Source organism: Salarias fasciatus, chromosome 14 (assembly GCF_902148845.1).
Source record: "Salarias fasciatus chromosome 14, fSalaFa1.1, whole genome shotgun sequence".
NCBI classification, from domain to species: Eukaryota; Metazoa; Chordata; class Actinopteri; order Blenniiformes; family Blenniidae; genus Salarias; species Salarias fasciatus.
In genome coordinates this window covers 695188-718520 of record NC_043758.1, presented here as the reverse complement: position 1 = coordinate 718520, position 23333 = coordinate 695188, and the positions used below count along the sequence as shown (strand labels likewise).

Here is a 23333-nt window from a genome sequence, read left to right as displayed (position 1 = left end):
GCTGTGGACAGATGCTAAAGTTAATCAGAGGAATCGCTTCACTGGAAACAACTGTTGAGCTAATGCTAACAGCTCGCAGGGAGTTCAGCTAGCTGTGTCGGTTCTGCTAAAGTAAACAGGAGTTTGGCTAATGCTAAAGCTAATGCTAAAGCGGACACTGGGCCAAACGCTCCATCTTCCTAGTTCTCCACAGAACAGAGCAGAGGAGACCGGAGCTGAAGAATCCTCCCAGCGAGTCTGGAAAACGGCGTGAGGCCTCGAGACGCTGGAGTCCCTTTAACTAGAAGAACGAAGTGAAAGAACACAGACAAAAAACCTTTATTATCATTTCAACCGCCGCGTTCTGGACCCCAGAGTTCTGGACCTCACAGAGTTCTGGACCTCACAGAGTTGTGGACCCCACAGAGTTCTGGACCCTGCTACATTCCAGACTCCACTGTGTTCTGGAGCAAACTGTTGGTCCAGTTCAACAAAGCTCATAACGTGAAGCAGCAGCTCGGCAGGCTCCACTGTTCAGGGCGGTGGTCATGGCGTTGTTCACAGGGCGGTGTTGAGGGTGGTGTTGGTTTCAGGTCATCATTGCTCGTACAAGTTCAACATCTGAAAACTGTTCGAGTGTTCCAGGGTTCCACTGTGCAGCATGTTCTGGTACCGGTACGGAACGGTCTGGAACGGTACGGGAGGACCTGGCACAGAACGGAACGGCCATGCTGTCTGCTGATTGGTCAGGGACCTGTCAGACCCGCCATGTTTCAGCAGCCAGTGTTCCGTGCTGGACTCACGTTTAGCGTGACGTCATGATGTCATATTCCTGCGTCGTAACGCCGCCATCCGAAACCCCGCCTTCGTCCTATCGGTCCAGACTGCACAGTGGAGACCAGCTTCAGCGTAACGTCAGAGAGAACGCCTCGGTTTGAATCCAGTCTGTATTTCAACAGAACGGCATAAAGTCCTCAGCAGTCGGTGGGCGGGGCCGCGGGCCGGCCCTTCAGTGATGATGGTGGCGAGCCGCCAGCGGGCCGGCGCCGCCCTTGTCCCTCAGCATGGCGAGCGCGGTGCCGGAGAAGTCCCTCAGGATGTCCACCGTCTCGCGCTGCAGCAGCAGCGACTCCTGGACGAACTCCTGCTGGCTCTCCACCAGCAGCTGCACCGACTGCGCCAGCAGCTCCAGCGAGCGCGACACCGACGCCAGCAGCAGGCGGCCGGCGCGCTGCTGCTGCAGGCTCTGGCTCGCCATCTGAGCCGCGCGCTGCGCTGCCGCCGCCGCCGCCACCGGGGGCCCGTCCGCCGGGCTGGGGGACGAGGACGGGGAAGAGGCGGAGGAGGAGCAAGGGGCTGGAGGAGGCTGTGGATGGCTGGAGGGGGAGGGGGAGGGGGCGGGGCCAGCGGTCTGAGGAGGGGGGAAGGAGGAGGACGAGGAGGCGGCGGCAGCGGCTTCGCTAACAGGAGGCGGAGACTGTGAAGAAGGAGGGGCAGCAGCAGGAGGAGCAGGAGGGGCTGAGGAGGCGGCCTCGATAGGCTTGGAGGAGTTCTGGTTCTGGGTCTGGGTCTGGGTCTGGTTCTGGGTCTGGGTCTGGTTCTGGCCGCTCCGGGAGTAGGTGTGGACGGGGCGGACCCTCAGCAGGGCGTCGTCCGGCAGCGGGTCCAGAGAGGTGGAGGACGACGGCGGGACAGACGAGGAGAACAGCGAGTCGTCGTTGTCGTCGAAGTCCATGCCGTAGTCTGAGGAGGTGAAGCAGGTGTCAAATTACAGACTTGAATGACAGACTTCTGACAGAACATCAGTGTGACAGGAAGTGTCCTGGAGAACATGGCCGGGTTCTTCACATGAGAGACTAAAAGCTTCAAAACACTGCAGAACCTTCCAGCAGCTGATCAGACTGAAGTCACCAGACGACCTTCTCTGTCTCCAGGGAAACGTGACGAAGCAGCAGCAGCTTCTTACCTCCATCATCAGCCAGGTCCAAGTCAGGAGACGCTTCACCTGGAGGCAGACACAAGAACAGTAGAACAGCAGAACGCTAGAAGACGAGATGGCAGCATGGACCCGCTGAATGGTCGGAATGTTACTGAACTTTCAGCTCTGGTTCCTCCGCCGTGCTGCGGTGAGTCCAGGAAAACTGATCAAGCCCTGCTTGGACCCGAGGCCTGAACTTACTGGGGTCTTTCTCCGGCGAGGACATGGGGGAAAAGTCCAGGGCGGCCAGCTGCGGGGTGGGCAGGTTCTCCGTCAGGCTGAGGTAGGAGAACGACGAGGCGTCCGTGGGGACGTTCTTCCTCAGACGCTTCGGGACGTTGTCGTCGTCGCCAAAGTCCAGATCGCTGTCGGCGTCTGAGAACACAAACAACGCAACGGCGTAATGGAGGGACGGCAGGGCGGCGGGACGGCAGGGCGGCGGGCCGGATGGCAGCGTCAGCTAGCTTAAAGTTACATTAGTGTTAGTCCGGTTAAACTTATGTTAGCTAGCTTAAATTTATGTTAGCATTATCTAGCTTCAAGATATGTTAGCGTTAGCTATGTTAAAGTTACATTGGCATTAGTTAGCTTAAGGTGACATTAGTTCAAGTTCAAGTTCAAGTTTATTTATATAGCACATTTAAAAACAGAAACATACTGCCCCAAAGTGCTTTCCATGATTATTAAACCGCCATTATATAATAAAAGGTAAACTATAATAAATATTAAACACAAGACTAAAACAAAACCTGGTAACACAATAAAATTACAATACCAAAAGCCTTAAAATCAACTTGAATTGAAAGCCAGTGAAAAGAAGTGGGTTTTCAGCAATGATTTAAAAGACTCAACAGAGGAAGCATGTCTGATATTAATAGGAAGAGTATTCCAAAGTTCAGGGCCTGCAATAGCAAATGCCCGTTCCCCTCTAGTTCTTAGATTAGACCATGGGATGTCCAGAAGAAGTGGGTTGGAGGACCTCAAGGTTCTTTGTGGGGTACGCAGCGTAATCAGCTCAGTTAAATAAGAAGGTGCGAAATTGTGCAAAGATTTAAAAACCAGCAGCAACAATTTAAATTGGATTCTAAAACCAATAGGAAGCCAATGAAGGGAAGCTAAAACTGGAGTGATGTGCTCCCAGCATCTCATTCCTGTAAGCATCCGAGCTGCAGCATTTTGAACCAGCTGAAGCCTGCGGATAGAAGACTGGTCCAGGCCGTAATACAAAGAGTTGCAGTAGTCAATCCGTGATGAATTAGCTAGCTTAAGGTTGTGATAGCATTAGCTAGTTTAAAGTTATGTTAGCTAGCTTAAATTTATATTAGCGTTAGATAGCCAAAAGATATGTTAGCATTATCGGGCTTCAAGATGTTAGCATTAGCTATTTTAAAGTTATGTTAGCATTAGGTCGATTAAAGCTCGATAAAACGCATCTTGCTAATGCTAACATGCTAACTCACATGATAAGCTCTGATCCAATCAGTGTACAAATACATGAGGATACAACATCTCAGAACAGGACACACCCAAAGAGCAACAAGTGAAGGACGTACAGTGTGAAATAAACCATCAACACTGCCAACAGTCGTACTTCACAGTCAGAATGAGGCGGAGGGAAACATGGCCAACATACCACCGCTTCCAGCTCCAACTTTAAAGCAGTTCCAGAAGTACTGCTGTGCTCTTTCTGGAACCGTCAATTTAAAATCAACAGTGTTTTCAGAAGGTTTTGGTTCCCCAATTTCCATGGAGACAGGGTCAGGGTGCTGCCAGAGTTTAGGTTTTGGCTTGAAAACCTTGGCTTTAGTCCCCGGTCTCGCCCGGTCCTCCTGGCCCCGCCCGGTCCTCACCTCCCTGAGGAGTCATCATCAGGATCTTGTGGACCATCTTCTCCACCGGGCCCAGCGTCTTCTTGCGGATGTGTAGGCCGTTCGGACCTCGCAGGGCGGCGATGCGACGCTTCCCGTCACACTTCAGGTCGGCCCATTTCTTCATGATCTGACGCACCTGCAGGGGGAAACCGTTCAGGACCGGAACGGACCGGACCGGACCAGACCAGTTCAGTCCAGGACCGGGCTTCTGTCCACAGCCTGAACCGTCACCCACCTCTCGCTGGTTCTCCCCCAGAGCGTTGATCTGACGGGTGATGTCGGCCCAGGTCCGCTTCTTGGTCTCGGCCGACACGCCCTGGTTAAACTTCCCTGCAGACAGAAGAGGAAACGGGACAGCCGGATTCTGTCAATCAGCCTCAGCAGGAGATTCAGAATCGGAACCACTGGAGAAAAAGACCGGAAAACCAAACTGCTCTGAAGAACTTCAGGTAGTTCCCCGATTCAGGAACCCCAACAACTATAGCTACAGGCTTCATGCTACAGGCTACATGCTGCATGCTGCATGCTACATGCTACAGGCTACATGCTACAGGCTACATGCTACAGGCTACATGCTACAGGCTACATGCTGCATGCTAAATGCTACATGCTACAGGCTACATGCTGCAGGCTACATGCTGCAGGCTACATGTTACAGGCTACATGCTGCATGCTGCATGCTACATGCTACAGGCTACATGCTGCATGCTACATGCTACAGGTTACATGCTACAGGCTACATGCTGCATGCTACATGCTGCAGAGTACATGCTACATGCTACAGGCTACATGCTGCATGCTGCATGCTACATGCTACAGGCTACATGCTACAGGCTACATGCTGCATGCTACATGCTACAGGCTACATGCTGCATGCTACATGCTACAGGTTACATGCTACAGGCTACATGCTGCATGCTAGGGGTGTGCCATCTAAGGCACCTCACGATTCGATTCGATTACGATTCAGGGTGCTACGATTCGATTATTCAACGATTATCACGATATTAATGATAAAAACGATTATCATGATTTTTTTGTGCATTTTTTTCCCCCTCACTTAGTGCCCACTTCATACTTTGAAACAATGTACAGCTGTTTCTCGGTATACATAAATCAAAGTAATCAAACAAATTCAAAAAAAGTATTTTTTATTGATGTCAAGTGGTCCATCAGCAATCATGGCATAAACTTTGTGCCTGTAGCTGTGGCCTAAAGAGCCAATACAACAAAAGGCTGCCCCTGTTGACAAAAGATCAACAGTTACCTCCCTTAAGTGCAAACAATAGCAGATATGTCATATATGCAGATATATGTTCAATTTGAATTTACTACTTGGCGTGCAGCATATCTAGACACCTACATCTAGATATCTATGTCTATATGTCTAGGCGGTAGTGTGACGTCAGCGGGAGCTACGGGAGCTGCAGTGTTGTTGTGTGCGTGTTTTTTCGACTGCCGATGCTAACGCAAGTTTCTGATCCCTGCTCTTGGAATAAACATCGTCATGCTGCCAAACGCCTCTGGACTTCTTTCAGGCATATTACAGAGATAAATGTTTTGGTTGTTTTGTTTACCTCTGAACTGAAAGCTTTGTTTACGGCGCCGCGCCATGCGCAGTACGGCTCATTGTTTCCGGGGCGACATGAGGCTACACGGTGCTTTTTGTTCCAGTGTAGCATAAAATGGACGAATATCTATTGGATGAATATGTTGTGGACGAGAACTTTGAATGATTTTCTCTTCAGCAAAAGCAGTGTTGGCATTTGGCACTAGCTTTTAATCCAGAAGAATGAATCTCACACTCTGTTACTGTAGCTAAAGAGCTAGCTGTCGCCATATTAACCGGTCCGTCACTACAGATGTCCGGGTGGTGCGCAGGAGCAATACTTTGGTTCCGCAAGTGGCGTCCGTGCTCCTGGCGTCTAGTTATTATGAAAAATAATCGATTTTAAATATTTATGAATCGTAATCGAATCATTATGTGTCGCATCACGATTAATCTAATAATCGATGTATCAGCACACCTCTACTGCATGCTGCATGCTGCAGACTACATGCTACATGCTACATGCTACATGCTACATGCTACAGGTTACATGCTACAGGCTACATGCTGCATGCTACATGCTGCAGACTACATGCTACATGCTACAGGCTACATGCTGCAGGCTACATGCTGCATGCTACATGCTGCAGGCTACATGCTACATGCTGCAGACTACATGCTACATGCTACAGGCTACATGCTGCAGGCTACATGCTGCATGCTACATGCTGCAGGCTACATGCTACATGCTGCAGACTACATGCTTCTTGTGAGAATAAAAACCTGCAGGTACGTTGACTAGTGTAATGGCTGAGGTCATGTGGTTGTCGTCCTGCTGCTTGTCTCTACCTGCTCACCTCAGTCACCTGGTCTCTGAAGCTTCAGGCAGCAGCAGAACCAGAACTCCAGCAGGTTCTCACCGTGTTCTGAACTTTCAGTATTCAGATTTGATATCATGTGGAAAAAATGCAAGAGTTCTGCATACTAGGGCATTAACGACTTCAGTTTTTTTTCAAGTCGACTTATCCGTCAATAAAGTCGAGGTCGAGTTAACAAGTCGTGATGACGTCATCACATTGACGGGGGAACAACACGGACACACAGCTGTCCAGCAACGAGCAACTTGTATTAAAGTTCACTGCAACGTAGCCATGTACATTTTAACCTGAACAAAACAAAGGCTAACACCGTGAGTTTTCTTTTACATTTAAAGCAGCGGCAGCCAAGACGCACACCGTGCGTGTCTGCATCATGTTTTGAAAAAAAGAGTCGGTTGGCTGCCAAAATTATAATTCAATATTGGTCTTGCTTGCATGGTTCACAGAACATTGGTTAGACAACAGTTTTAACGTGAAATAAATGTAAATTATACTTCAGAACCACAAATAGGCACCAATCAGAAACCAACTTCAGCCTGCAACTTGTCTCAATGAAATAAAATAAGTAATCAAAACCCAGTGGTTGTCGGAATTATAATTCAATACTGGTCTGGCTTGCATGGTTCACAGAACACTACTTAGAAAACTGTTTTAAACGTGAAATAAATGGAAATTAAATACTTCAGATCTGCAAATAGGCATAATTGAGAAACTAACTTCATGTTGCAATAAAAATAAAGAAAATAGAACTCACCAGCCTCTAAAGATAAAGGGTAAAAAGAATCCTTATTGTTGTAATATCCTTAGATCACAATCAGTTTAGTAGTCCTACTCTGGGTCACCTTCCCTCACATTCTTGGGCTGCGCTTTATGTTTTCCTGGAGAAAGATGAGCGCATCCACGCGCTGGATGAAGGCTGCGCCCTGTCGGGTGATCAGGTGAGAGAAAGAATAACCTACGACTTTTCAACTTGTCCAAATTTACGCCGACTTGTGCAACGGAAGTCGACTTGTCGACGTTTCTGTTAATGCCCTACTGCAAACACTGATGTGACCAGCAGGGGGCGAGCATGACGTCCTCACTAACCGAGGACGATGTATCGGTTCTTCATCACCGACTGCAGCAGCATCTTGACCTCGGAGAAGGTGAACCTGGGTTTGGCCCTCAGCCCCGCCCGTCCTCCACCTCCTCCACCTCCTCCTCCACCCAGCCGGAAGTCCTCGTCGTCGTCCAGCCACTTCGCTTTGCTCCGGACTCTGCTCTCCATGGCAAACCGGCCAATCAGGACGCGCTGAGGGACAGAGGGGCAGGGTGAGGGACAGAAGGACACACTGAGGACAGAAGGACAGAGACACACTGAGGGACAACAAGTGAATGAAGAAACGACGTCCACGGCAGCATCCGCTCCGACGGCTCACATCCTGATAAACAACGAGACGACGACGTGACGGCGGGACGTTCTGCTCGTCATCTGACATGAAGTCGGAGTGGAACCAGCGGAGACGGCGGTCAGGCGTCTGCAACCTGCCGGTCCTCAGCTGGAACTGCCCCGCTTCTGAAAAGAATAATGTCACAACACCAAACCGGTGCTCCAGAAAACGAGTCCGATCAGAGCATGAAGCCCGTTTTACTGAAACCTCCTGAAGAATCCACTGAAAGGTCCTGAAGCGCCACTAGCTGCTGCATTGTGGGTAATATTCCAAACTCCCCTGACAGCACGGCTTTGAGGCGAGCTTGATAAGAGCTACCTAGTTTGGTAGCGGGTATTAGCTTCATGTTAGCATCGCTGAGCTCTCAGCTCAGCTTGTTTGCTGCTATGAAGGAATGTGAACAGTTTGATTTTGGCCCACGAGCCTCATGTTTAACATCCCTGAGTCCAAAAAAGTTCCTCTCATACGACGTGAACATTTGAGCACATCTTTCAGAATGTATTGGTCAATTTTGAATTTCTCACTGACATATTCTCATTTATTCTTATTTATTTATCATTATCATTTTACTTAATTGTCATTTTTATATTTTCATTCCTTTAAATCACAAAACATGAATCTAAAATAAATTACTGAGCGAAACAGATGGAAGATTTTTTTTTTTTTTTTTTGTAATTATTCTTCATGATGTGGCTCGATACAGGAAGAGACTTTCCACACTGCAGGTCCTCATGTCCTCCACCTGGTGGCAGACTGGCACATTTTCACAGTCCCGCAGATTCCCAGCATGCAGCTGGACGTGGCTGAAAGCAGCCTCTCACTGCCTCCATGTTCACATTCATCCACCTCAGGCTGCACTTCCTGTTTGGTTTGTTTTTCATCTTCTGCTGAAACTCCTGAACACAGGAGGCTTTCAGGGACTGTCCAGCACCACGGACATCTGCACGTCACTCACAATGGATGATGAGCGGGTTAAAGCGAACACTTCTCCTGCAGATCCATCAGATCAGTCGGTCACTTTCTTATTGAGCAGGTGAAATCCAGTTCACTAAACACACTACTGGGCACTGCTGAGGAGGAAAACTGATCTAATCTCCTCAAGAATTATGAGATACAACACACGCACGTACGCACACATTACAGTTTTAACTCTTATAAGAATGTATTTAATGTCACGTAAACGTCTGATTACGGATTTTTCCTGGTACAGTGGTCTTTGCTCACTTAATATTCATTGTTTGTATTCTCTTTTTGGTACTGTGGACATCCTGAGGGACTTCTCCGGCACAGCTACTGTAACGATGGAAATTTTGCCACGAAAACATGTTAATCATAAAACTTGTTCAATATTTCAGTCTGCTGTAAATCGCTGGAACTTTTTTTGCTATTAACGTTTTAACTTTTTTGTTTACGTTAATTGGGTGTCCTGAAATTCTCTGAAAAATGTATTATTTATTGTCGTATTCATTTAATGTCGCCTTTTGTGTCAGTGGGCAGTTTTTCCCCTCAGGCCTGTTTTTAATCACTGCTAGTTTACATTTTAAAATTCACTTTTTTCCTCAGTTCTAATCCATAATGTCTGTTTTTCTCTAATCACAGTCACTCTTTAGAAGTTCTCCATGAATCTGTTTACTTCAACATTCACTCAGTTTTTAACTCACTAAAATTGATTAAATCGCGTGAGAACCATAAAGTGTGAACCTGTTAGCGAACATGTTATTCTAGAACTTCCTTCGTGACGTCACGTTTGGAGTCAGTGCGCGCCGCGTGCTCACGTGGCCCGCCTCAGCCAATCAGCGGCGTCCTCCTCCCGTCTTTGTTGAGCCCGTGCCTGCCCGTCCTCACGCGCGGCTCTGCCCGCGGAGTCCGCCATCTCTCCCGCGAGCGGCGGTGGCGGAACGTCCGGAAGAGGAGAGGCGCAGAGCGGCGGGGAGCGGCGAGGCGGCCGCGAGCGCCGCGCGGGGCTCTCTCTCTCGCGCGCGCGCTAACCGCGCTATCCGCACACGGCCGGATATCGTCGCTCCCGGAGCCGCGGCGCGTCCGCTGCTCGCTCCGCTCGGTCATCCTCCCCGTGTCCGTATCTCGGTGCGCGCGTACCCCACGCACGGCCGCCGCCTCGCGCGGTGCTCCGTTGCGGGGGTTTTGCCGCCCCGCGCGGCGCACGAACGACGCGCCAGACGGGTGGAAATACTCACGAATAAAAATGGCGCTGCGCTGCGCGGCGCTGCCTCCTTCCTCCGCGGCGCTCCCGAAACTTCGGAGTGACGAGAAAAGGCGAAGTGCGCAGACTCCGCTTTTTTTCTTTCACTGCTTCAACGCGCAACATTCGCAGCTGACTGCGCCCCCCTCCCCCACGTCCCTCCCCCGCCCCCCCCACTGTGCACCAAGGTGGCCCGAAATCCCGCAAATTCCCCTCAGTGTCAACATTGTAAATAAAGTTGAGTGGGGTCAGTGAGAGAGGGTTCCTCAGCACCTCAGTCAGCCCGCTTCCATCCCAAAAGCCCACATTTCACCACCAAAGCAGCCACCGGCATCTTTCCGAGCCGCCGGTTCTGGAGAAGGCCCGTCGGGTCACCGGAGGTCACCGGAGGTCATCGCTCCCACATGCACACATTTCTGATCATCGAGTGCTAATTTAATTTCTAATAACGAATGTCAGTCCAGCGACGACGCGTGAAGCGCGGCAGGAAACAGGAAGCGCCGTCACTCCACCTCTGCAGGAACCGAGGCGGCGCCTGGCCCGGTTCTGTGCAGGACCCGGGAGGAAATGGGCAGAGGGAACCATTCCACCTCCATTTCCTGAGAACCCGAGGAGCAGAGAAGATGGAGTGTTGTGCAGGAACATTCCCCCCGCTGTCCGCTGGGGGGCGCCACACATCCGTCTCAGGGAGCAAATGCGTGTTTCCTGGTGGAGGACAGGACTGAGGTCGGCCTGCAGAGGGCGCCATCACGCACGAGTCCCAGCATGCAGGAGTGGAGAAGCAGGATGTGAGGCTGTTCACAGCTGAGCTGCTTCTGGGCCCGGCGGGCGGAGAACCAGCATCCACCCGGAGCGGGTGGCTGCGGCTCGGCGCTGACGGAGCGCCTGCACTGACCCGCTCCCCACAGGGATCATTCAATCTTCCGATGAGCCGAATCTTTGCCAGGGGTCAGAGGTCAGCAGTAGAAAGGCGGTGCTCAGACCGTAGATCAGGGGTGTTCAACCTGTGGCTCTGGAGCCACACGTGGCCCTTCAGCCGCTCTGCAGCGGCTCCACGAAGCTTCCACAACACGAAACATGAAAGAACATTGAACTTTTTTTATTCTAGCTACACACCACAGTGCTGTTCCAAACGATCCGTCACTCTCGGTTCAAAAGAGACTCAAATAAAGGTTCAAGAAAGATTAGAAAAAAACCAGCTAAAACCGCAAGAAAGGGGGAAAAAGTGATAGAAAGTCTTAAAAAAATGTGAAACGTCTAGGATTTCTAAAAGCGCATAAATATGTTCGGAAAAAAGCATGAGAACTGCTTAAAAGGAGGTAAAAAATACTAAATTTCCATAATTGTCAATGAAAAATGCTTGAAAATAGGAACAAAACCGTTAAAATCAAGTAGAAAAAAAGGTTAAATATAATAAAATGTTCTCTAATCTGAACCCTAACTTCTTAAATGCATCATACGATAAAGTTTTTGTTTGTGCATCAAAACCATATAAGAAGCTTCCTGAGCTGCCGTCGCCTCGTTTTGAAGGTTAAATGTGGTTTGAACAACTTGACTTGACTGAAAGTCTCAAAAATGTTTGTTTTTGGTCATGAAGGCTGCAGAACAGCCGGGCTCTGCAAACAAATCAAACAGCGAACACGACACCACAATCATGGGGAAACCACAGAAATCTACATTTCATCAGTGTGACATGAAAACGGGGGAGCGGGGCGGTGGCGGAGCGGGGCGGAGCGGGGTGGTGGCGGGGCGGTGGCGGGATCAGGGCGGGAGCGGGGCGGTGGCGGGAGCGGGGCGGTGGTGGCGGTGGTGGCGGTGGTGGCCGTGGCGGCGGCGGCGGCCTATCGCTTCATCAGGTTGTTGGCTTTCTGGTTGGCGGCGTCGATGCGGGACATGTTGTGCATCGCCTGCAACACAAGAGAACGGTTCAGGTTCCAGAAGGTTCCGTCTGGAACAGGCTCCAGGTGGCGTCTTATCAAAGAGGAAGTGAGGAACTTCCTCCTTCGTGACTCTGAAGCGTTTGTGCTGCTCAGCGGCTTCTGCCTTTCCAGAAGATTCAAACTCAGGAGGAGGAATTCAACCCGCACCCCGTTCAGGTCTGCAGCAGAAATCACAGCTCTCCAATATTCTACCATTTCAAATCCTTCTTTAGCATCAAAGGTCAAAGGTCTTTATTTGGTATTCCTTTGTAGCGCGGAGGAAAGGAAACTGTTCAGTTAAAGGCAACATAGAACAATCAGGGAAGAGAGAAGAGCCAGGTGAACCAATCAGGAGAAACAATGACTCGGAATAAAGAGTCGGACCAGAACCGAAAAGACACTGAGCAGGAACCCAGTGGGCCTGGTTCTGCTGGGTTCTACAGGGTTCTACAGGGTTCTCCTCCTCTGAGCCTGGTTCTACAGGGTTCTGCAGGGAGCTTTTCCTGTCAGCCTGCTCTTGCTGCTCATGTGGAGTGTGTTGACGGTTGTGTAAATAGAACTGTGCTGATCAGGAACCTTGAGCCGGATCCGGTCCGCCTGCTGGTTCTGGGCGTCGATCTCGCTGCTCATGTCCAGCGCCATGCTCTTCAGGTTCCCCACCAGGCCGCCCACCTGAGCCAGGTTCTCCTCCATCTCGTCCTCACGGGCGTCGTGGGTCACCCTGGAACACACTGCGGTCAGACAGCCCGGTGTGTGTGTGTGTGTGTGTGTGTGTGTGTGTGTTTAACCAGCTGCCTGTTCAGCAACATGTAAAGAAGAACAAACAGACTGGAACAGCTGCCGACTCTCAACACAATGACTGGAACACTACCTCCACCCTGTTCTTTACCTCCACCCTCTGTTCTCTACCTCCACCCTGTTCTCTACCTCCACCCTCTGTTCTCTACCTCCACCCTGTTCTCTACCTCCACCCTCTGTTCTCTACCTCCACCCTGTTCTTTACCTCCACCCTGTTCTCTACCTCCACCCTCTGTTCTCTACCTCCACCCTGTTCTCTACCTCCACCCTCTGTTCTTTACCTCCACCCTCTGTTCTCTACATCCACCCTGTTCTTTACCTCCACCCTCTGTTCTCTACCTCCACCCTGTTCTCTACCTCCACCCTCTGTTCTCTACCTCCACCCTGTTCTCTACCTCCAACCTCTGTTCTTTACCTCCACCCTGTTCTCTACCTCCACCCTCTGTTCTCTACCTCCACCCTGTTCTCTACCTCCACCTTCTGTTCTCTACCTCCACCCTGTTCTCTACCTCCACCCTCTGTTCTCTACCTCCACCCTGTTCTCTACCTCCACCCTCTGTTCTCTACCTCCACCCTGTTCTCTACCTCCACCCTCTGTTCTCTACCTCCACCCTGTTCTCTACCTCCACCCTCTGTTCTTTACCTCCACATTTTGTTCTTTACCTCCACCCTCTGTTCTCTACCTCCACCCTGTTCTTTACCTCCACCCTCTGTTCTCTACCTCCACTGTCTGTTCTCTACCTCCACCCTCTGTTCTCTACCTCCACCCTGTTCTCTACCTCCGTATGTATCCTCCGCTCATCATCATCTGCTCTCTCTCATCCACCACTCGAGACGACGGAGGCTGATTGGACAAGACGCCGTCCTGGTTGGAGGCTCCGCCCCAAATAGCTTTGTACGCACCGCTCTGCTCAAACGCCTTCAGCCTGAGAGACAGAGACAGAGACAGAGACAGAGACAGAGACAGAGACAGAGACAGAGACAGAGGGACAGACGAGGAGGGAAAGTCCCTCTGTTGTGTAGCATCTCGGCCCACTGTTGTAGAACTCGTCATTAGAACCTGTTCCTAGAACCATGGACGGATTCAAACACCACAGACTCTGGACTCAAAGGAGTTACACACTCATCTAGTTAGCTAGGCTCACACTCAGCTAACAGTTAGCCCAGGACCTGGACCAGGACCAGGACCAGGACCAGGACCACAACTGGGACCGGGACCAGGGGCAGAGTTTTGTCAGTATACATTGAGGATGCAGTCACTAAAAACACCAAAAGAGGTGTCTTTACTGCAGTGACAGTTTTTGAGAACGTGGTGCTGATATTGTGATCGCAGACCCCCCTCCCAAAACACACACACGCACGCACACACACACACACACACACACACACACACACACACACACACACACACAAACACACACACTAGAGATGCCCGGATGACTCATTTTTCCATCCGCCCGCACAAACGATTTTTTATCAATTTTCAAAACCGAACCCGCCCGCCATCCGCAGAACAGTTTTTAGGTGTATTGAAGAAGCCTCGGCTATTAAAATGTTGCTTTTTTTTTTATTTGAGTGCTTCAACCGCAACCCGCCCGAATGTAATTAAAATCTTAATTTTTTGACACATCATCCGCCAGATCCACGGTTATCCGCGGGCTCCGCGGGTGCAACCGCAATCCGCGCATCTCTAACACACACACACACACACACACACACACACACACACACACACACACACACACTCACTGCCCCACCCCCACCTGAGCCTGTGTCCTTCGGTCTGTACTGTAATCCGTCCATGTGACTGAACTACATCAAGCAGCAGCACAACAAGCAGGCAACAAAGACTCAAACAGCAAAACGTATTTTAACATTTAGACACACACACACACACACACACACACACACACACACACACAAACACACACACACACACACCTACTTATCACAGGAGCAGAGACCACAGCACTTTGCCAGGTCGGTCAGGTTTTTCTCTGCCTCCTTCATATCAGAGTCGATCTGATCCAAACCCTCCTCTATTCGCTCCAGCTGCTCTGTGGCGGGAGGAGCAGGAGGTGGAGGAAGAGGGAGGAAGGTGAAGCAAAAAAACAAACAAAAAAAAAAAGAAAACAATGAAAACCAAACCACCACCTTCAACCCCAGACAAAACTGCACACATTCCAAACCACCAGGCCGAATGAAAAACTGAAAAGAAACCTAAAACTACAACTCGCAAATGATAAGAGCGCTGCTGCGACATGAGAGCCTTCATCTAGTCCTGTTGGTGCCCGGTTCCATCTGCCTCAGGGTCAAAGGTCAGGGAGCACTGGACGGCTTGTGGTGTGGTCTGAAGTCAATATCAGAAGACCAGAGACTTCGTAGGAAGTAGAGCAGAGGGAGCAGGGAAGGAGCTCAGGGAGGAGATCCTCAGCCTGCCTTAAAGGTTCCGTACTGAACAAAGTTCCTGTTCTCATGGTGTTCTAATGGCAGTCTGATGAAGACCAGAAAGGTCTGTCGTCTCCTTCACTTCCTCCACTCGCTAATGTGAGCTCAAACCGGCCAATCACAGGTTCTCCCTTCATGACATCAAGAGGGGAATCAACCCCTCCCTCTGGAGGTGGAGCGCTGCCTTCCTGATCCACTGAATAAAATCAAAAGAAGAAGAAAAACTCTCAGAGTTCCCCTGACAGTTAGCAGGAGCTAGCATTAGCTTCCTTCTAGGAACTGGAACAACAAGTAACCAAACTAAGCAACACATTCAGACTCCCAATATTCTAACTCTCATCTTCAGGAGCCGCTCCTTCTGGGTCACATTCTGCCTCCAGCTGGCTGAACGACGGCGTTTCTACGACCCGCAGCCGTAAATCCACTGTAAACATGAACACATGGTACCGAAAAGCTGCATCTTCTCCAGGGTTCACAGACCTGACTCCCTGTTTCCTGCTCAAACACAACATGTTACCAGGTCACCTCAATAAAAACCAGCTGAACCTCAACAAAAACCAGCTGAACCTCAATAAAAACCAGCTGAACCTCAACAAAAACCAGCTGAACCTCGACAAAACCAGCTGAACCTCAATAAAAACCAGCTGAACCTCAACAAAAACCAGCTGAACCTCAACAAAAACCAGCTGAACCTCGACAAAACCAGCTGAACCTCAACAAAAACCAGCTGAACCTCGACAAAACCAGCTGAACCTCAATAAAAACCAGCTGAACCTCGACAAAACCAGCTGAACCTCAATAAAAACCAGCTGAACCTCAACAAAAACCAGCTGAACCTCGACAAAACCAGCTGAACCTCAACAAAAACCAGCTGAACCTCGACAAAACCAGCTGAACCTCAATAAAAACCAGCTGAACCTCGACAAAACCAGCTGAACCTCAATAAAAACCAGCTGAACCTCAACAAAAACCAGCTGAACCTCGACAAAACCAGCTGAACCTCAACAAAAACCAGCTGAACCTCGACAAAACCAGCTGAACCTCAATAAAAACCAGCTGAACCTCGACAAAAACCAGCTGAACCTCAACAAAAACCAGCTGACCCTCGACAAAAACCAGCTGAACCTCAACAAAAACCAGCTGAACCTCAACAAAAACCAGCTGAACCTCAATAAAAACCAGCTGAACCTCGATAAAAACCAGATGAACCTCAATAAAAACCAGCTGAACCTCAACAAAAACCAGCTGAACCTCGATAAAAACCAGCTGAACCTCGACAAAACCAGCTGAACCTCAATAAAAACCAGCTGAACCTCAACAAAAACCAGCTGAACCTCAACAAAAACCAGCTGAACCTCGACAAAACCAGCTGAACCTCAACAAAAACCAGCTGAACCTCGACAAAACCAGCTGAACCTCAATAAAAACCAGCTGAACCTCGACAAAACCAGCTGAACCTCAATAAAAACCAGCTGAACCTCAACAAAAACCAGCTGAACCTCGACAAAACCAGCTGAACCTCAACAAAAACCAGCTGAACCTCGACAAAACCAGCTGAACCTCAATAAAAACCAGCTGAACCTCGACAAAACCAGCTGAACCTCAATAAAAACCAGCTGAACCTCAACAAAAACCAGCTGAACCTCGACAAAACCAGCTGAACCTCAACAAAAACCAGCTGAACCTCGACAAAACCAGCTGAACCTCAATAAAAACCAGCTGAACCTCGACAAAAACCAGCTGAACCTCAACAAAAACCAGCTGACCCTCGACAAAAACCAGCTGAACCTCAACAAAAACCAGCTGAACCTCAACAAAAACCAGCTGAACCTCAATAAAAACCAGCTGAACCTCGATAAAAACCAGATGAACCTCAATAAAAACCAGCTGAACCTCAACAAAAACCAGCTGAACCTCGATAAAAACCAGATGAACCTCAGCAAAACCCAGCTGAACCTCAACAAAAACCAGCTGAACCTCAATTAAAATCAGCTGAATCTCACTAGAAGATGTGGTCAGATAAATGAGACCACGTGAACATCTGGAAATCCTGTCATATGAGACTTCTGAAGCTGCTCTTCACCACCCGGAGCTCCGTTTGGCGGATGGAACCGGCCGTTGCCGAGGCGCCGCAGACCTACTTCCTGATTGGCCAGACGCACAGGCCGCAGCACTGCGCCATGTCTGTCAGGTTCTTCTCCGCCTCCCTCATGTCCCTGTCGATGGAGTCCATGCCCTCCTCGATGCGCTCCAGCTGCTCTGTGAGGACGACGGACGCTGGTTCAGCTGCTTTAACAGGACTAATCTGATTGGTCGAACCAGGAGACGTGCGACATCTGAGCTCTGCTGGCTGAAGAGTCACGGAGACCCGGAACCTTCCAGACTGTTCAGACCGCCACACGACCGGCTGACAAACCCACCGTTTGACCTGGGAGCGGCTGGGTGGTGCAGTGGAGTGTTTACCTCCTTGTTCGTCCAGCATGACCACCGTCCTGATCCCCAGGTCTTTGCTCTGGAGGGGACAGAGACACCGGTCACAGGAAGCAGCGGGAGAAGGAAATCTCCAGACAGCTCCAGACCCGCAGGCTGGTTCTGCTGGGCGCCAAGAGAACCCAGGCCACTTCCTGCCAGCGGCTGCTGCTTCCTCTCCTCCCTCACCAGTCTGTCCAGCGTCTCCACCTCACTCTCATCCATCGTCCTTTAAGTCTCCTGGACTGTCTGCCGTCTCATTTCCTCTTCCAACAGCGAAAACAGTGATGATGATGATGATGATGACGATGATGACGATGATGATGATGATGACAATGAGGAGGAGGAGGAGGAGGAGGAGGAGGATAATGAACCCTGATTCTCTTTCAACCTAACAGATGGTCTCCTCTCAGCCTGGTTCTGGACTGGAGGACTGGAGGAGGACTGGAGGACTGACTGTTCAGTTCCTGGAGCTTCTTAAATGAAGCTGAATTGAACTGAACGATGATAAAGTCTCAGAACTTTCTTCAGGCTCACTGGAACATAAAACACGTGTGTGTGTGTGTGTGTGTGTGTGTGTGTGTGTGTGTGTGTGTGTGTGTGTGTGTGTGTGTGTGTGTGTGTGTGTGTGTGTGTGTGTGTCTGTGTGTGTGTGTGTGTGTGTGTGTGTGTGTGTGTGTGTTTACCTCCTCCACCATCTGGACCATCCTCTGTGTGCTCTCCAGGGACTGAAAAAAAAAATAGACAAAAAAAGATTTCAAAAAGCAATTTAACTTTGACGCCTTTTAAATTCTAAAGTTCCAACTCTAAACACAAACTAGGGGAACGAAACAGAGTCCCAGCTCTGAGGAACCAACAGACAGGGAACATCAGTCTGATGGTTCCAGGAGGTTGAAGGTTCTTGGTTCTGCATAACAAGACAAGACGAACAAATCCAGACAAATGAACTTTATTCTCTAGCAAAACATCAAAGAGGTTCCAAAGAGGTTTGAGTTTATCATCACTGTTCTGCTTTTACCAAGGAGTTTAACACCCAGCAAGTGTGTTTCACCGAGTGTGTGTTTCACTAAGTGAGTGTGTGTTGAGTAGGTAGTGAGAAATGATTTTGACCTGCTGTAGCGTGAAAACCCCAGGGACTGCTTATATGTGTGTGTGTGTGTGTGTGTGTGTGTGTGTGTGTGTGTGTGTGTGTGTGTGTGTGTGTGTGTGTGAGTGTGCTCATCTGTGTCCCTGCAGGCGGTTGCCGTGGGAGACGGGCCTCCTCCGTAGCCACCAGGTGAGCCAGGTGTTAAAGGGACGGAGCACTAATGAGACTGAGCTCCTGGTCTGGGTGATTCCAGGGCGATTGGGATTCGAACCGTGCTCCCAGGAACCGAGTGGAACTCCTCTGAGACTGACACCTGTTTAAGATATTTTAGCTTTTCTGACACAAAAGTCTTCCTGCTTTTTCAGGATGGCAGCAGCTCCTGAAGAACATCCAGACAGAACATCAGTCTGACTGAGCGTCACAAAGTGATTATTCAGAACCCTTTTGAACCTGAGTTTGAACCTTCGTTTTCTCCGTCCATCCATCTCATTCAGGGATTTCCAGGCGTTCCCAGACCAGCCCAGAGACACAGTCTCTCCAGAGTGTCCTGGGTCTTCCTCGGGGTCTCCTCCCGGTGGGACATGCCCGGAACTCCTCCCCAGGAGGCGTCCAGGAGGTTCCATCCTAAAGAGGAGCTGAGCCTCCTCAAGACGCCTCAACCTCTGGATGTGGAGGAGTAGCGGCTCTACTCCGAGCTCCTCCCTGGTGACTGAGCTCCTCCCCCTGTCTCTAAGGGAGCACAGTCCCCCTACGGAGGAAGCTCATTTCAGCCGCTTGTATCCAGGATCCAGAATCCTTTCGGTCCTGACCCAGACTCAGGACCATAGGTGAGGGTGGGAATGTAGACTGACCCGTAATTTGGGAGCTTCTCCTTTCGGCTCAGCTCCTTCTTCACCACAACGGACCGATACAACGACTGATCACTGCAGCCGCTCAGTTAATAGCAGGATGAGAACTGTTCAACAGAGGATCTGGAACCGCAGAACCAGGTGAGGCTCTGGAGCTGCAGGCTGAAGGACCCTGGACCAGAACCACGTCTTTGACGTACCTCATCGATGATCCGATTGGCTCCTCTCTGAAGCTCCTCCTGCTCCGTCAAGACGAGCGTGCTGGATCGCGGGTTCGCCATGTGTTTGTATGTGTGTGTGTGTGTGTGCTCAGAGACAGCCGGTGACAATAAAACCTGCAGAAAAAGAGACAAGTTCTCATGTTAGTGTGTGCATCAGTCCAGTCCATATGCTCTCTGTTGTAACTCTCTGTTCCAGTTGGTAAATGGTAAATGTTCTACACTTATATAGTGCTTTTTCATCTGAATTAGCAGAGACCAAAGAGGTTTACACTGCAGGATCACATTCAACCATTCACACCATACTGGGTGGTGGTAAGCTACTACTGTAACAGTACCAGTGCCAGTTGGTCCCTGTTCCTGCTGGTCTCTGTTCCTGCTGGTCTCTGTTCCAGCTGGTCCCTGTTCCTGCTGGTCTCTGTTCCTGCTGGTCTCTGTTCCTGCTGGTCCCTGTTCCTGCTGATCTCTGTTCCTGCTGGTCCCTGTTCTTGCTGGTCTCTGTTCCTGCTGGTCCCTGTTCCAGCTGGTCTCTGTTCCTGCTGGTCTCTGTTCCTGCTGGTCCCGGTTCCTGCTGGTCTCTGTTCCTGCTGGTCCCTGTTCCTGCTGGTCCCTGTTCCTGCTGGTCTCTGTTCCTGCTGGTCTCTGTTCCAGCTGGTCTCTGTTCCTGCTGGTCCCTGTTCCTGCTGGTCCCTGTTCCTGCTGGTCTCTGTTCCTGCTGGTCTCTGTTCCAGCTGGTCCCTGTTCCAGCTGGTCCCTGTTCCTGCTGGTCTCTGTTCCTGCTGGTCTCTGTTCCTGCTGGTCCCTGTTCCTGCTGGTCTCTGTTCCTGCTGGTCTCTGTTCCAGCTGGTCCCTGTTCCTGCTGATCTCTGTTCCTGCTGGTCCCTGTTCCTGCTGGTCTCTGTTCCTGCTGGTCCCTGTTCTTGCTGGTCTCTGTTCCTGCTGGTCCCTGTTCCAGCTGGTCTCTGTTCCTGCTGGTCTCTGTTCCTGCTGGTCCCTGTTCCAGCTGGTCTCTGTTCCTGCTGGTCCCTGTTCCAGCTGGTCTCTGTTCCTGCTGGTCCCTGTTCCTGCTGGTCTCTGTTCCTGCTGGTCCCTGTTCCAGCTTGTCCCTGTTTCTGCTGGTCTCTGTTCCTGCTGGTCACTGTTCCTGCTGGTCCCTGTTCCTGCTGGTCCCTGTTCCAGCTGGTCCCTGTTCCTGCTGGTCTCTGTTCCTGCTGGTCTCTGTTCCTGCTGGTCTCTGTTCCTGCTGGTCCCTGTTCCAGCTGGTCCCTGTTCCAGCTGGTCTCTGTTCCTGCTGGTCTCTGTTCCAGCTGGTCCCTGTTCCTGCTGGTCTCTGTTCCTGCTGGTCCCTGTTCCTGCTGGTCCCTGTTCCTGCTGGTCCCTGTTCCTGCTGGTCCGTGTTCCAGTCGATCAGCTGTCCGATGTCGTCACATGCAGAAGGGTTGGTTTTATTTGGAGGGTTAAGGATAACATCAGGGGAACGTCTTCAGCAGATATGTTGGAGAACGCTCTGGAACGTTCTCACAGAGCAGAGAAACACTGAGGAACGCTTCAAAAGACTGAAGCACGAGGTGCTGCTGAAGATAGAGCATCTTACTCTAACAGTCAGATTACAGAGCATCTTTTTCCTGTAACACCAGATTACAGAGCATCTTCCTCCGCTGACACCAGATTCTTCAGCAGCTAGATTGGGGTTCTAGTAAAGATAAGTCACTTTCTTCTGGTTCTGATTTCATGTTTGTCTTTAAAAGCAGAAGAAGGTTCTTCAGTTTCTCTTCATGCGGCTGTAATCTAATAACACTGAAATCTAATATAGCGGTTTACACACACACACACACACACACACACACACACAAACACACGTGCGCGCAGGACTCTTTAAACACACTAATAAATCAGATTTCTCTGCAGATTGTTCCTGCTGAAGAGGAACTGAATTAAACTTTATCGTTTATCGTTGAAATACTTGTTTGATATAAAACTCCTTTAAATTCATGCACAGCGCCTCCCTGCGGCCGTCTTCCTGCCTGCCGCAGCAGTCTTCAGTGTGTTCGTTTTAATGGGCTGCTGCAGATTGGAGGGTCAGGAGATGATCTGAGTCTTTACCTCTCGTCAGTTGGAAGCCCCCCTGCAGCTTCTCCTGCTCGGATCCTCCGCGGTGCTCTGCTCCAACCTGTTGTTCCTCCTCAGCACCGCTCTCCGCTCTGGCACCGCCCCTCCGGCACCGCCCCTCCGCTGCACCAGGCGCACCCAGCCTCATCCACCGAGGTGGAGCAGCAGCAGCAGTTATTCACTGAATTTTCGGGTGAATCATCGCATTATTCATTCTGATACATATTGAGCTTTCAGATATTTTATTTACTCTGTTTAGGGTTTTTTTTTTAGATAATTTTAAAAATTGCAGGCTTTGTTTTTCCCAGAGTTATTCTCTGATGCTGGACGCCACAACAAAACAAAGAAAACATCATCAATAAACCAGTATTTTATAGTTTTAGTAGTTTAAAGTAGTTTGTAGATGTGCAGATGGTTTTAATTAGACAGATGTTGCATCCGAGTCTTCCCTGTTTTATGGTATTTATCATGCTGAAACTCAGTATGAATCAAAATAAAATATAATGTGCTCTGATAATAATGAATACTTATGGAAACAATAATACTGTAATGATTAAAAGATAGGCATAGCAATAATAATAATAGTTATAACATTTAAATATAACAATATTAATTATAATGATAGACATAACATTGCGATATAATAATGATGATTAGAATCATACAATCCTAATATCAATAACAACCAACAATATACATCCTGAAACCAATTCTCTCAATAAAAAAATCTCAATCAATCTGAACAGTCTATGAGTTCATGTCGGTCTGTTCATGTCTGTGTGTCCTCCATGTCTGATGTTTATGATAACCTAGAATAGAAGCTGAACACTGATGGGTTTATGACTTCCGTGGTGAAACAATCCTCAATGCGCTGTGGCAGCGAGGTCCCCCTCCAAGATGGCCGCCAGCAGGCACGTCGGCTCCCGCTCACAGCGGCGGGAACGAGGCGTCTCCGCTTCCAGACCGTAGATCGTTAACATAGTGGATAGAACTTTCGTGACGTCACCCATAGCGTTCCCAACCGCCGTTCTGAAGACTACAGCGAGTCCAGCAGGACGTCTCCATACTGAACATTTGGAACCGGATGTAAATGTGATTGGTCCAGCCTGTCATGTGATCGCATCACATGGACAGAGGAGGCGCTGTGATAGGGCGATTTATGCAAAACTTTAACTCGTAATATAAAATCAACAGATGATTTATGTGAAAATCAGAGTCTGGTGAAGACAGCACGGTTATAGACACTAGTGATAGAGACCAAAACATGTTCTGAAACCGGGCGCTTTATATGTTTATTTTCACTCTGAAAATCGGCATTTTTGAACGGGTTTCAATGAGACCAGGGCTCTTTTTGAAACCAGCATCATCGCCCCCTGCTGGAATTTCCCCGGAATTACAGCTTTTTTGCACTTCCGCATTATCTTCATGTTTTATGAGCGGAGGCTGGTGCTTGTTCCAGACACGTCTCAAGTCAAGCAGGAAGACGTGACCGTGGGCGGAAGAGAATCTCTCCCTCTGTGACACGCAGCAGCGCCCCCTGGCGGCCGCACCG

The 23333-nt window shown here is 49.7% G+C and overlaps 2 protein-coding genes across 5 annotated transcripts; both read right to left on the bottom strand.

Moving 5' to 3' along the window:
- Positions 1–299: 299 nt before the first annotated feature.
- LOC115401121 (protein HOMOLOG OF MAMMALIAN LYST-INTERACTING PROTEIN 5) lies at positions 300–9978 on the bottom strand. 2 transcript variants are annotated; one of them, XM_030109301.1, is made up of 7 exons: positions 9881–9978; positions 7342–7586; positions 4064–4158; positions 3808–3964; positions 2159–2332; positions 1946–1984; positions 300–1722 (listed from the first exon to the last, which is right to left on the bottom strand). In XM_030109301.1, the coding sequence occupies exons 2-7, from the start codon at positions 7520–7522 to the stop codon at positions 989–991; spliced, it is 1380 nt and encodes a 459-aa protein (XP_029965161.1). In that variant the 5' UTR covers positions 7523–7586; positions 9881–9978; the 3' UTR covers positions 300–988. The 2 variants fall into 2 exon arrangements, with proteins under 2 accessions (XP_029965161.1, XP_029965160.1); XM_030109300.1 differs by having other exon boundaries at positions 7342–7546; positions 9881–9964.
- A 1019-nt stretch (positions 9979–10997) lies between these two features.
- Positions 10998–21852, bottom strand: LOC115400912 (synaptosomal-associated protein 25). 3 transcript variants are annotated; one of them, XM_030108976.1, is made up of 8 exons: positions 21776–21852; positions 19655–19789; positions 18206–18247; positions 17514–17562; positions 17192–17309; positions 13382–13528; positions 12381–12525; positions 10998–11792 (listed from the first exon to the last, which is right to left on the bottom strand). In XM_030108976.1, the coding sequence occupies exons 2-8, from the start codon at positions 19733–19735 to the stop codon at positions 11727–11729; spliced, it is 648 nt and encodes a 215-aa protein (XP_029964836.1). In that variant the 5' UTR covers positions 19736–19789; positions 21776–21852; the 3' UTR covers positions 10998–11726. The 3 variants fall into 3 exon arrangements, with proteins under 3 accessions (XP_029964836.1, XP_029964834.1, XP_029964835.1); XM_030108974.1 differs by lacking the exon at positions 17192–17309 and adding an exon at positions 14548–14659; XM_030108975.1 differs by lacking the exons at positions 17192–17309; positions 21776–21852 and adding an exon at positions 14548–14654 and having other exon boundaries at positions 19655–19785.
- Positions 21853–23333: the final 1481 nt, after the last annotated feature.